Source organism: Paroedura picta, chromosome 2, assembly GCF_049243985.1.
Source record: "Paroedura picta isolate Pp20150507F chromosome 2, Ppicta_v3.0, whole genome shotgun sequence".
NCBI lineage: Eukaryota > Metazoa > Chordata > Lepidosauria > Squamata > Gekkonidae > Paroedura > Paroedura picta.
In genome coordinates, this window is record NC_135370.1 from 75,696,349 (window position 1) to 75,709,520 (window position 13,172).

At 46.2% G+C, this 13,172-nt stretch overlaps 1 protein-coding gene across 1 annotated transcript; it reads right to left on the bottom strand.

The window, feature by feature from the left end:
- Positions 1-1,674: 1,674 nt before the first annotated feature.
- On the bottom strand, positions 1,675-12,919 carry TBX10 (T-box transcription factor 10). The gene is made up of 8 exons (XM_077320892.1): positions 12,870-12,919; positions 7,982-8,185; positions 7,356-7,457; positions 5,546-5,717; positions 4,100-4,255; positions 3,141-3,208; positions 2,445-2,533; positions 1,675-1,838 (listed from the first exon to the last, which is right to left on the bottom strand). Exons 2-8 carry the CDS (start codon positions 8,092-8,094, stop codon positions 1,804-1,806), a joined length of 735 nt encoding a protein of 244 aa, XP_077177007.1. The 5' UTR covers positions 8,095-8,185; positions 12,870-12,919; the 3' UTR covers positions 1,675-1,803.
- Positions 12,920-13,172: the final 253 nt, after the last annotated feature.

Here is a 13,172-nt window from a genome sequence, read left to right on the forward strand (position 1 = left end):
TTGAGGAAGTTCTTGAATGAAATGGTTTTTAGCTAGCTTTCTATCAATCTGTTGATTTATCAATGCCTGAAGATTCTTACTATATTATTTATTCTCAGTGGATTGTGCATTTACTTGCATGATTCATACGATGTGTGACATGCTGTTCCACCCATTGCATCCGGGAATACTAGCTCCCCCCTTCCCCGCCTTGGGCAGGCCAGCCAAGAACCCCCCCAGGCCCCCAGAGGCACCTGCAAGCCTTTTTGAGGTGGGGGGAGCCCTGGCGGGAACCTTGCTCCCTCCACACTCAAAAGGCCACCTAAGGCCTTGGTGGGACTTTTTAGGGTGGGGGGATGCGCTGACGGGGACTCCGCTCCCCCCTCCCGCATCCCAGACAGCCTTGTCAAGGCATGGCACGGCCACAGCCTGAGCTGTTCGGGGCAGTGGGAGCGCTGGTAGGGGCTCCCTCCACCCCGCTACAGCCCCAGCCGCAGTCCCTGACCCTCCGCCCTCCTTCCAAGCTCCAGCTGGCTGCCTTCCTTACTGGAGGCTAGCAGTTCTTCCATATGGAAGAAGTTGGAGGGGGATGCAGAAAGGGACAGGACATCCCTCTTGCTTGGCCACTCGTTGGATGGATGGCCAATTAGGGATGGGACAGCCGAGACAGCCTTCCTGATTGGTGGGTAGGCAATGAGTCTCTCAGGCAATGAGTCCTCTCAGCACCCTCTTACCCTTTTATTAAGAGGAACAGATGGGTAGCCATGTTTATCTGCAGCAGCAAAATGAAACAAAAGTCCAGTGTCAGCTTAAAGTGTATTTTGACATAAGCTTTCATGAAATGGATATTGAAGATTGAACATTTGTTTGTTGACAAGCTGATACATTTTGATGTCTTAACAAACCTCCTTATGACTACAGTATTTGCTGGCGTATAAGACTACTTTTCCCCCCTGAAAAACATGCCTCCAAGTGGGGGGGCTGTCCTATACGCCGGGTGCACTTCAGTTGGGATAGACATAGCTGCCCACAGTGGCCCATAGTAGTGTAATGTAATGTAACAAACTCTATATTTTGAGTGGAAATGTTGGGGGGTCATCATATATGCCCAGTTGTCTTATACACCAGCAAATACGGTATATCGCTTATGTTTTTGGCCTCTGACACTTGGTACTTTCTGATCCATTCAAGCATTCCACAGAGACCAAGAACAGCAGTGGGTGGGTGGGGGACTGGAGGCCTGTGCCTCAGTACCAGATGGCTTCTGCTCGTCACCAAGCCTTGGGTTGCATTTTCCCTCACCTCTGAAATGAGACACTCTGCAGGGGACTCTGTACCACCACATCTAATGTCCATTTATTGGGGAAACAATATGAGACATTATAAAACTGGTCACAGAGGGAGTTAGTTGAAGTGCTGGGTTGATGGCAGTGTCCACATGGTGCAGCCGCAAAGTGCTTTCAGCGAGGGGCTCAGCTGTGGAGTAGCCTGCCCTCCTTAGCAGACTGTGCAATGATAGACATTTAACATGGAAAGGAAAGGGGGCTGAGGAGACTCTGGGGCAGATTTGTTCAGGGATGTAGAAGCAGGGAGGTGATCAGTGTGTTGCGCAGTACTCTGTCCTTCATTGTTCATAGCCACCAGCAGTGTAGATGTTGAGAGCATGGAAGCTAGTGGCCCGACTGCTTGGGAGTGTATATGGTGCTGCCCGGGCCCGTGCTCCCACATAGATGCTGTGATAGGAGAGGTGCTTGTAGGGCAAAGCCCCTGATGATTCATTTAAGGGTCGGCGAGCAATGCACACATCGGGGAGGTTGGCAGGTGTCACTGGTGGTGGGTGATGGAGATGGGAAGCTTCTCTGAGGAGGGAAGAAGGGAGATGATGATTGTTGGTAAACCCTAGAAAGAAAAATGAGTCAGAGCTGTAGTTTTTGGTTGCTGTTCTCATCCCTACACAATGTGACCTGTACTTTCTTCTCCCTTCATGCCAACTCTTCTCTGATGGAGGTCTTGTGGTTCGAGTGGAGAACTATAGGACACATATCCTTGATGAAATCCCAGTCTTTCACCCTGGGAACTGCCTTCTTCTGACCTCATGTACTTCAGGAATTCAGAAGCCTATGGCCTGGTTTAGGTTGTGGCGGTGTAAGTGCCAGCTGCTCCCGCTCTACTCTTCTGGGGTCCCATGTTGTAGCAGTGATGTATGTGTGCGGTGATGTGACATCTCAGCCAGATGGTCCACTTCATTCCTGCTCTTCAGCGAAGGTGTGCTGGGTTAAGACCTAATCATGCAGCCGATGACAGCTGCTTCTGTTAGTTAACATGGCCAGAAGGCCTGGCTGGACTTATGCCCTGGATCTCAGACTTGTGACAATTTATGAATTGGGCTGAATAACTGAACTAACTATTCAGAAGTATCAGTGAATATTATCAGGGCATGCTTGCTTGTGTGGTTTCTGTCTTACCTTTCTCTGGAGTCTTCTGGATCTGGGCTGAGGGAGCTGCCCCGCTATTGCGAGATAAGCATCCTAGTAGTTGTCCTGGTGACCCTGGCCTATGTGGAAAACAAAATTAAGAGATAATAGTGGCCTTATTGCAATTTAGGGGCAGGGCACCAGAAATAGCTCTTGAGGCAAGACACAGAGTATTGCCCAGCAATGGCTCAAAGAGTTCCTATTTCCACTGCCCCCAACTCCTCTTTCCAATTAGCTAACAAAGTAGTACAAAGGATGTTGACACAGCATGTCATATGGCCCCTGTGTGCATCTACACATGCATGCTGAACAAGTAGTAGTCCTGATGCTACACATGAAAAAAAAACTACAGGATGAGGGGGGAAAGGGAACATTCCAGAGTTTGTTGAACAGAGGCCTGAAAGTCATTACTGTGGAAGGCTAGACTTCCAGGCTAGATTGGAAATCATTGGCTAAGTCAGAGGCCCTCAAAACAGGTGGTAGCTCGGCATATATGTTACCATCGAAAGGAGGGCTCCCATAAGAAATTGCAGGTCGTCTGGGCATTTGGGAGTTGTAGCAGAAGGCTGCATGTGAGGTGTTCCTACTTGTGAGGATAAAGCAACAGAATTCAGGCTTGTTTTGATGAGGCCTTGGCTCATCCTTTTGCCCACATTCTAAAGGGGAAGGACACCAGAGGAGACTTACCATTCGTCTGGCTCACATTCCCGGAACCCTTTTGCAAAGGGATTACTAGCAATTTTCAGCTGTGTGATCTGCCAAGAGAGTGATGGACATGTCAGGTGTACCATGTCTTCCCTGTCAGTCCCTGCCTGCCCATCCTGGAGATGCTGCTTACTGCTGCTATTACCTGAGAAGTCAACACCGTTCATAATGTAGCTATTGTAGAAGTTAGTCAGTTCAGGAACACGGCATCTGCCTCAGTATCATGAAGCATAAAACTGGCTCTGAGCTCTTTAGAACAAGGGCAGTATAGAAATTTGGCAAGAAATGTTTGCTGCATTTACCAACCTTCCTACATGGATATGGGATGGCATACATAGAATTATCCTGTGACATATGTTAGCTTGAGTCATAGGAAGCTTGGAATTGGTGAACAATTTCTATGTGCTCTTGATAGTCCCTGCTGCACTGTTCTTCCATTAAAACTTTCACTTGTACACGGGTCCATTGAAAACCATTGCTTTTGTACTCATGGAAGTTTTAGTGGGAAAGAGCACATACTCCACAGAAAGGACTATCTATTATACATAGGTGTTGGGCATGGAATCTAAACCTAAACTTCTTACATTGTTTTTATGATTTGTTACTTTTAATTATTTATGCTTTTTTATTGTTTTATCAGCTTTGGGCTTGAGCAGGTTCTCTGTAGGGGAAGCATGCACACTTTCTAAATAAACTTGCCCAATCTTGCCTAGTGAGTTTTATTGCTACTGTGAAGTTCCGAATTGAGGTCCTCAAAATCCGTAGCCATCACTTTATCCATTATACAATATTTTAAAAAGCTCCTACAGTATTGACGCCATGAGCATCATCTGCTCAGTTTATAGCAGGGATGGCTTTCCAGATGTCCATGGACTACAATTCTCACAAGTCCCTGCCAGCTTCACAGACGGACTAATGCAGTTGGAATGGTGCGATCTTACCCGATGATTCTGATAGGCTGTCACTGCTATGAACTGAGTCTCGGTGAAGATGAAGGATTTGAAGTTCTCCTGGGCGTAACGCTCACTATCTGGCCGTGGATCTACTACCACTACATGGAAACGCGGCTGGTATCTGTGCATAGAATTCAGGATGATCTGATGAAGAAGAGATATGCTTCAGATGTACACTGACATCTGTTTATTCATTATGCATTCACCCTGCAGCATCAAAGCAAAGCATCAAAGCATAACCCTCCATGTTAATCTATTTCCTGATCGAGATTTACAAAGTCTGAGGCCCTGACCCCTTCAGTGTAGTCTCTAATACAAATCATTTGCAACTTTAAATGCTGCATAATTATATAACAACTTTCTCCCCAATTCTACATTCAATTTATTACATTGCAAATATGGCTTGAATTTTTAGTAGTGTACAGCAGTGGTTCCCAACCTGCGGGCCGCGGCCCGGTTCCAATCCGCGAAGGCCATGGCGCCGGTCCGCGGCTCCCTCTCCCTGCCCCCCCCCCGCAGTAAAAAACTTCCCAGGCCGCAAACTTGCGGCCCGGAAAGCTTCTTACTGCAGGAGGGCGGGGAGAGGGAATCAGGGCCGGGCCGCGCCTGTGCGGGCCGGGCCTGCGCATGGCGCATGCGGATTGCGCATTCACGCATGCGCAATGCGCAGTCGCAGCCGATGCACGGGCGCAGCCCGCGGGCACGGCCCGATGCCCTGCCAGTCCCCGGCCTCAGAAAGGTAGGGGACCACTGGTGTACAGAACAACAGTAACCCAGATTTTCCATACACCATTATAACAGTATTCTGTGTTTGGCCCTTAGTCATTGCCCTGTTATCATAATTTATTCAACTCCTTTTAGCCAATCCAAGTATGGAGTGTTAACAGGAGTGGAATCACATAGTGAGACAAACTGACTGCTCCTCTTACAGTTCTCCTAGTATGGGTCACATATGGGCAGGAAAGTGGAGTTGAAGATAGCTATTTTGGTTGGGAAGCTCAAGCTGTAACTGAATCTTATTTCCCTAGCCCCTTGCATTCAGGAATACAATGGATGCTAGATTAGGGGGGTGGGGTGGAAGAACTCTGTGGGCGGCCTCCCCCTCACCCCAGGACCTGGAAAGGCTGCAGGCAGCTGTTAGGGAACCCACTGGCAGGGGCAGCTCTCATGTGGCAGGGATCTGCAACCTCCAAGCCTCAGAGGGAAGTAGAAGGAGGAGGGGGCAGTCAGGGGTGGGAGACGGAAGGCAATTGGCTGGCTGCTGGACAGACAGGCAAGCTGATTGGAGGAGGAGGCATTTGGGCAGGACAGCTGCCCTGAATGGGTGTTAAACACCCAGTGGCACTTAAGCCATGAGACATGCTCCTGCTCCAAGGCCTTACCAGAAATATTAAGTGGAACAGATAGCAATAACCTTTGTTGGTTGTAACTTACATGGCCATTGTCATCCATCAAATTGTTGGTGAGTTTGAGCTTGTCAAAGGACACAATCTGCCTCATCCACTGGCCTCCCTTGGCAGGAGAGTCAGGGTGGAAGTGAACCCGTCCAGGTGTAGCAGGATCAGCCTTGCCTGCTACCAGCCAGGCAGAGCTATGGAAGGCATACCTGTTGGGAAAGGTAATATGCTGAACCAAGCTCTTGCCATGGAACAGGACTAATCCGGGATTAAACCACTCCACTTGCTTTACTTCCTAGATTGTCATAGTATTAAAAGCTATCTTGATATATTATGTGCCCTTTATATAGAAGTATATAAAGAATCATAGAGTTGGAAGAGGCCATCCTGGGATTACAACTGATCTCCAGATATGGATGAAATGGTCACCTTGGGCTCTGTGGGTTCTGTGGCATCTACCATTGTGATCCCCCACACAGGCTTCCCCCCCAAAATATTCTGGTATTGCCCAACCCAGAGCTGACAGCCCTAATAGTGTGAGGGAGGCCATTCCATTATCCAGGACTGAGCGACAGAACCATAACCAGAGTCTGCCATGCAATCTTGAATCAAATCAAAGTGTGCTAAGAAGAACCCTCCAACTATTGTCCTGTTCATCTTCAGAGGAAGCTTTTCTCCTTAACAGTGAAAAAACCTGAAGAGGATTTTGAGAGGATGTTTTGTTTTTTGGTTGAGTGGAATGTAACTGGATACTACTAGCACAAATATTTAGGATCAAAGGGTATAGCATACAAAACACATGCCTAGAGATGCCTACAAGTGATGTAAGGCAGGAAGAAAAAGGTGATGAAAGTGAGATGTTGTGAGAAGTTTAAACTTGAAATTTGGTGTGAGGAAGACCTAGCTGCAAGGGGAGGAGCTGACCTTTGACCTATATGTGATTATCACAAGACTTTTATTTATTAGAAACATTTGTTAGCTGCTTGCCTACCTTGCAAAATCCAACGTGGCTTGGGTGCATGTGTAAAGTGCCTTCAAATCACAGCCGACATATGACAGCTCCAGGAAATGAGAAGCAGAGGTGGGTTACCTATTCCTTCCTCTGCTGTCTTCCTTGAGAGCTCGCAGCGAAGTACTAACCAAGACTGACCCTGCTTAGCTACTGAGACTGGGTTGTATCATACTGCCTTCCTTCCTCAAGGGGGCTTACAACATAAAGCAACAAGTATACTTACAAAACAAATTAAACATCACAACTTAAAATTAGAACTCCCGGTAAGTAAAAAAGAAAGACAAATGCAACCCTAAATAAATAGGGTTGCGAGGTCCTTCCATGCCACTGGTTCAGTGTGTGTGTGTGTGTGCGCGTGCGTGTGCGTGCCAGATCCAGGCTGGGAAACTCCTGGAGATTTGGGGATGGAGGCTGGGGAGGACAGGAGACTCGGAGGGGTGCAATATCCTAGAGTCCACCCTCCAAAGCATCCATTGTCTCCAGGGAAGATGATCTAGTCTGGAGATGAGCTGTAATTCATGGGGATCCCCAGATCCCACCTGGAGGCTGACATTCCTATGAATAAAACTGTGAAATATGTGAAAAAACAGGATATGATATCATATCCCTACTGGCCTCCCTTTTCTTCCCAAACTCTACCCTCTCCAGGCACTGTCCCCCAGCCTCCAAATATTTCACCAGTCAAAGTTGGCATCCTCAAGGCAAATGATGCAACAACCTTGATGGATTAAGTGGCCATAGGTTTGGTAAGTGCTTAGGTCAGCTGGGAACTGACTGCATGCTGCTACCTCAATAGAAGAAAAATAGGCTATACAAGAATATGCAATACCCATACCGGTATCTCTTGTCATCCAAAGGCACAAAGTCCATGAGTAGCACATAGTCAGCCAAGGGGTCCATACCTGATATCTTCACCTGGAAAGTGGGAAACATTCTCCTGCCACAAGGAATGGGAAAAGGAGTTTGTCAGGTGATTCTTTCTTTCTTTCTGTTTGTTTGTTACCCTTTACCCTTCATGTTTCTGGGAAGGTGTTTTTTGTTTTAATCCAGCAAAGTGTGGTGTGGGGAGGTTCTACATTTCTAGGAAGGGTGACTCCTATCTAATACCAGCACAGGGTAAGGTGTGGATGCAGCATTTTTGTCAGGCAGGCACACACACATATGCCACCCCCCCACCCCACTTTCCCCAGTTGCATAGGCATCTGCTGCTCCCTGCTGGTAATTGTCTGCCTTTAGAATGCCTCTGTTTACAGCCCTATGGGACAGCAGTTAACAACAGTGTTAAGGACGCTATAATTTGATGTTAAGCCCTAATGTTCACAAGGACTTGTTGGACTAGTAGAAGTCAGGGAACACTTCTTGTACTGCTTAGTCATGCTCTACATCAAAGCTGTGTTGTCTAATCCTCATTCTTTGTTGTTTCCTAATCCTTGTTTATGGGATTAAGATCTTTATACCTACCGCCCTGCCTTGGTGACAATCATCTCAGTGCCTAGGCTGTTGAATTCCTCCCAGAGATTCCTCATTTCCAGTTGCACAGTGACTCCAGACACACACTGGTTTTTCCTGGCCATCTGGGAGTTGCCGCCTTGCTTCAGAGGGTCTTCAGCTTCATACTGCTCATACTGCAGTGCTGGTCCAAGCAGACATGGGGCTGCCACGGGGCTGGGAGAGAAAGGGCAGCCATCTGAGGTCAGCACACTCAGGCTTGCTGCAATGAATGCTAAGACAGGAGAGAAGGAGAAGTGGCATTAGCCCATTCCTCCCAGTGCTTCGTTCTCCTAAGGGCAGCAAAAGAGATGCTTTGCCATATTGGAGCAATCCCCCAAAGATTACTGTAGTAGTGAAATAGTAAAATCTTTTGAACCAGCTACTTGGTCCAGTGGGAGGGGTATCACACCAGGAGGCAAGGCAGGAGGTCTAGCCAGATCTTGTCAGAGCTCAGAAGCTAAGCAGGGTCAGTATGTGGAAAGACGAGATCACCAAGGAAGACTCTGCAGGGGAAAGCAATGGCAGACCACCTCGGTTTCTCACTGGCCTTGAAAGACCCTTGCTGGGGTCACCATAAATTGACTGCAACTTCATCGCACTTTACGTACCCACATGTGACACAGTGTGTTCTGTTTTGCATATATAGCCTCAGAGAAATGGTAAGGAAGGATTTGGTCACCCAATTAACCCAGTACTGTAAATAATCTTTACAGATTTGAAAGAGAGGTTTCAGACTTCATGCTTCTAATCCACACAGGAGAGCTACATTGGTTGACATCACATCTTTTGACATACACAGAACTGAGGTAGATCCTCTCCTAAGGTACTTTTTCCCCTTGTGCTTCAATGTGAAGAAAGATTGAAATATATTTCCCAGAGTTATTGAATCATTTCTTCAAAGGTTTATAGCCCAGGCAAGCTCAATCCCATCAAATCTTGGAAGCTCGGCCTGTGAAAGAAGGCTGTTTTATTATACTATCAAGTAGCCTGTGATTAATGGATAGCTTGAATAGCCCAAATCAGCCAGAGCTTGAAAGCTAAGCAGAGTTGGCGATATCTAGGGCCATTCCGCACAAGGACCAATGTTGCCAATTGCTTTCACAAAGCAGAAATGCTATTTTAAATAGTGGAATCTCGGCATTCTGCATACCCTCATTTGTAGTGGAATCCAGTAGCATTTCTTTCGTTCCCCACAGGTTTCCGGTCTCGCAGGAATCGCTAGAAAGGAAGCTATTTTTTTCTGTGCTTGTTCCCGCCCCTGGCCGTCAATCAAACGGAACAGCCAATGGGCGGTTGTTATCATGCTCCCGAAAAGCCCCTTTCCCTTTAAGCACAGGTCTAAAAAACACACACGTTGCAACAAATATACATTGATTCGTTGCAACAGAGAGACCCATCTAGCTGCCATGTGAGCTGGCGATTTACCGTCACCACGCTCCCTGAGTGGAAAATAAAATCCCCTCCCCGCATGGGCGCGATTTTTGGCCGAAATTAAAGGGAACTGGCGAACAGGGGGCTATGTTGTGCTTGGGGACTCAGGGGAGCTGTAAATCACTTATGTGGAGGGACTGTAGCCGGAGAAGCCTTGCTGGGTGAATGAAGCCTTGCTGGTGCATTGCTTTCCCCGTTCTGAGGGGGGAAAAATGGTAATCGCTTTGCCAGAAGTTCGGAGGAGAGAGCCAGGGAGAGGGACTTTGTTGCAACCGCTACATTGAGAGCGCTCATGTCTTTTTCGCGAGTGTTGCAGGTTGTTGGCAAGAGTGTAGCGATTTTCTGAGGGTGAATCCACTTTTCCCAATTCCCCGGAAATCGGTACAACAAAGCGATTTTGGCGCTAGTGTTGCAGGAGTGTTGCAGATTGCTCATGACATCATGCGGAATGCAGTTTTAGTGGCGAAAACAAAATGTAAGACTAGTGCTATATTAAAGTCGTGCAGAATGGCCCCTAGTATTTGGAGGAAAGACCATCAAGGAAGGCCAGGATTGCTATGCAGAGGAAGGCAACAGCAAACCATTCCTGCTCATTTCTTCCCTTGAACCCCCCCCCCCCTGAATGGTTGACATAAATCAGTAGTGATAGCACTTACTGAAGCCCGGGTCTGGATAGATCAGACTACCTGGATCTCATCAGATCTTGGAACATAAGGAGGGTCAGCCCTGGTTAGTACTTGGATGCAAGACCTCCAAAGAAGTTTAGAATTGCTATGAAGAGACATGCTTAAAAAAAAACCCTGAGTGCTGCATCACTATTTGCTTTTTCTCACTGGTAGGCAGAACACATCCTCCCCAGTTCCATAGACAAAATCAGGGTTTTTTATAAAAGTGCTGAAGCAAGCACAAGATTTGAATTAAAGATAGACCACCTCGAATTCAGTGATAATAGAAAGTAAGCTGTGCATGCAGAAAGGCCTATGAAGCTAGTGCAAGAATATAAGTGTTTGGATTGGTGGTTATATAGACAGATTAAGGATAGATTTGAAAGGAATAGGAAGGTATGGGAATTTGAACTGGAAAGTCACAATTAGAGGTATATTTATATATTTATATAAAGATGAGAATCATTTCATCAAGATGATGTATGAATTATGTTTATAATTGTGTACTGAAGTTGAGGTGGTCAAAGATTTTATTATTGTTTAGATTGCTTTAGGATGCTTAGGGCTGATCCTGCGTTGAGCAGGGGGTTGGACTAGATGGCCTGTATGGCCCCTTCCAACTCTAGGATTCTGTGATTCTATGAGATAATATTTCATCGGAAACTTGGCAAAAATGTGGAGTAAGTACCAAAGATGCTCTTCATGTGAGGCTCCATTTGTTCCAGGACTAGCCCTGTATTGAATCTGTAGTTACTCACACATGTAAAGGAATAACCTACGCAACATCCACCTGCCCTTTGCTGCAAGTATTGTCGTAATTTCCAGGGCTGAGATCAGTTCATCTGAGCAATTAATAATGTGAATTTCATTGGCCCCTTCAGCTATTCCTATCAGAGAGAATAGATGATACAAGTGGCACCCAGGAACTAAAGATGAACAAAAAAGAGCCAAGGGCTAGCTAAACCTGGATTAATTTGTATCATAATTTAAAAGTTCAGGTTTGTTTCATGTTATCATAGCACTCAAAAGCAGCCATTTCTCTGTCCAAGGATGGGAAAGGAACAGTCATTAACCAATACAGTACTTATAATGTAGCGGTTAATGTAGTTGTATAGATTTATGTGCTGCCTTTCTGTTTAATCGACCTGCAAAGGCAGCTTACAGAAACAGAATTACAATTGAAATACAAATTTAAAAAGACATATATATTAAAAGAACAACACAGGAATATAAATAAAATAAATAACAGCACAATGTCATAAACAAGTAGAGAAGCAGATTGGGAAGGAGGAAAAACTAGTATTATGTACAGTCCAGAGAGAATGCTTTTATAAAATGGTATTTCAGACCACGTGGCTTAATGCTGCAGAAACCGCCAGAGTGGATCTGCTCCCCAACCTGTCTGGCTGAGTGCCCCATCATAGGAGCTGTATACAGAGGACTGTGCGAGACTCCTATACCCTGAGATCATTAGCCCATGACATTTAGGGAGACTTCTGAAGGCTTCTCAAGAACTAACAAGCATGAAAACCTCTCCTTCAAATCTGCTATAAACACTTTCAATAGACTGCCATCCAGACGCCCAACCCGTTTTAGAAACTACTCCCAGGTCTGAGACTGTAGCCCACAGGTCTCAACTGCTGTAAGCTTGGTGGCATTCACTGCCATCTTTCACCTCAGGTGGTTGCTCAGCCATCATCTCCAATGTCCAAATACTTTGCTGGTGAGCAGCACATGGAACATCGACCCAGGAAGGGTGCAGCACCCTGGAAGTCAGCTATGCTGCTGCTCTCAACAGTAATGCTAAAGGAGGCAGTTATGAATGCAGAATTCAAAGCCAGTAATTGATCAACCTATTTAGACGAAATAAAATACCCCAGGAGGAAATTGCCAAAGTCCAGAGCACTGATGGGTGCCTACCTGACCCGTTCTTTGGCTAATAGGTTTTACCTGACATGGTTACGCAGCCAAAAGGCACCAGGATGACTCCGAGTTATTCCGTTTGTGTTTCTTCTCAGTCTCCCCACACTCCCCTCGACAATGTTCTGAACTGTATCACTGGGGTGGTGTGAGAGATTTTATTTTCCGTTACAACTGGGCTGGAGGATACGAGGTGGACATGCGTCAAGAGAGACATCTACTCCCTCCAATGAGAAGCAAGATGAGGAAATAGGTAGATCAGGGAGAAGCTGGGTTGGGTGGTGGGGTGAGAGTAACAGCATGGGCACATACATACGTGCAGCACACAATTAATGAGGGGATGAGCAGGTGGTCAGGGGCAGCAGCCCTGGGACCAAGTGCTGGCCTCAGCCAATACTGCAAAAGCCAGAGGGCTAAAAGCTCCCATCAAGGCATAGCAAGCCCCTTTGTGGCTTTAATTTGTTGTGATTCCCCACAAAGGCAGAGGTGGAGTCCTTGTACAAGCTGTAGCATACAGGCAAGGAAGAAAGAAGCGCTGGTCAACTTTCAGTTACTGTGTACCTTTACTATTACACGGAAGAGGGAATTTTGGATAGTTTAGCTTTTCTAATTCTTACAGAATTAATGGCATAATGAATTTTATCCTCCGCCACATAAGTAGTAATAGAAAACACTGAAGCCCCATCCTTTTTATCTGGCCATTCCATCAGCAGGATATTTAATGACTCTTTCTGTCAAACATAGACTAAATGTGTGTGTGTGTGGGGGAGGGGGGGGACGACCCAGCATCAGAGATCCAGTATGGGTAGTATACATAATGAGCAGATGTGTGCTGTACCTACTTGATACTTTGATGCCATGATTCCTCTCCATAGTAAAGGACACATGCCAACCTCCTGCAGAGAGAAATATAAATCCTGTTGTTTCACATTATAGGAGCTAGAATTTAATTGCATAATTATAAGCACACAACTGAGCACGTCCCTTCTATGCAGGGTAATGGCCTTCCTGCTGAAGAATGCGTAGCCTCAGAGAATGTGGTTTCTCACCACCCCAAAGGTACATTTTAACATGCTGATGTTAGAAATGTGAATGCATTTGTTTTCAAGTACAAAACTTGAAATCCCATCACTGTGCTGCATTTG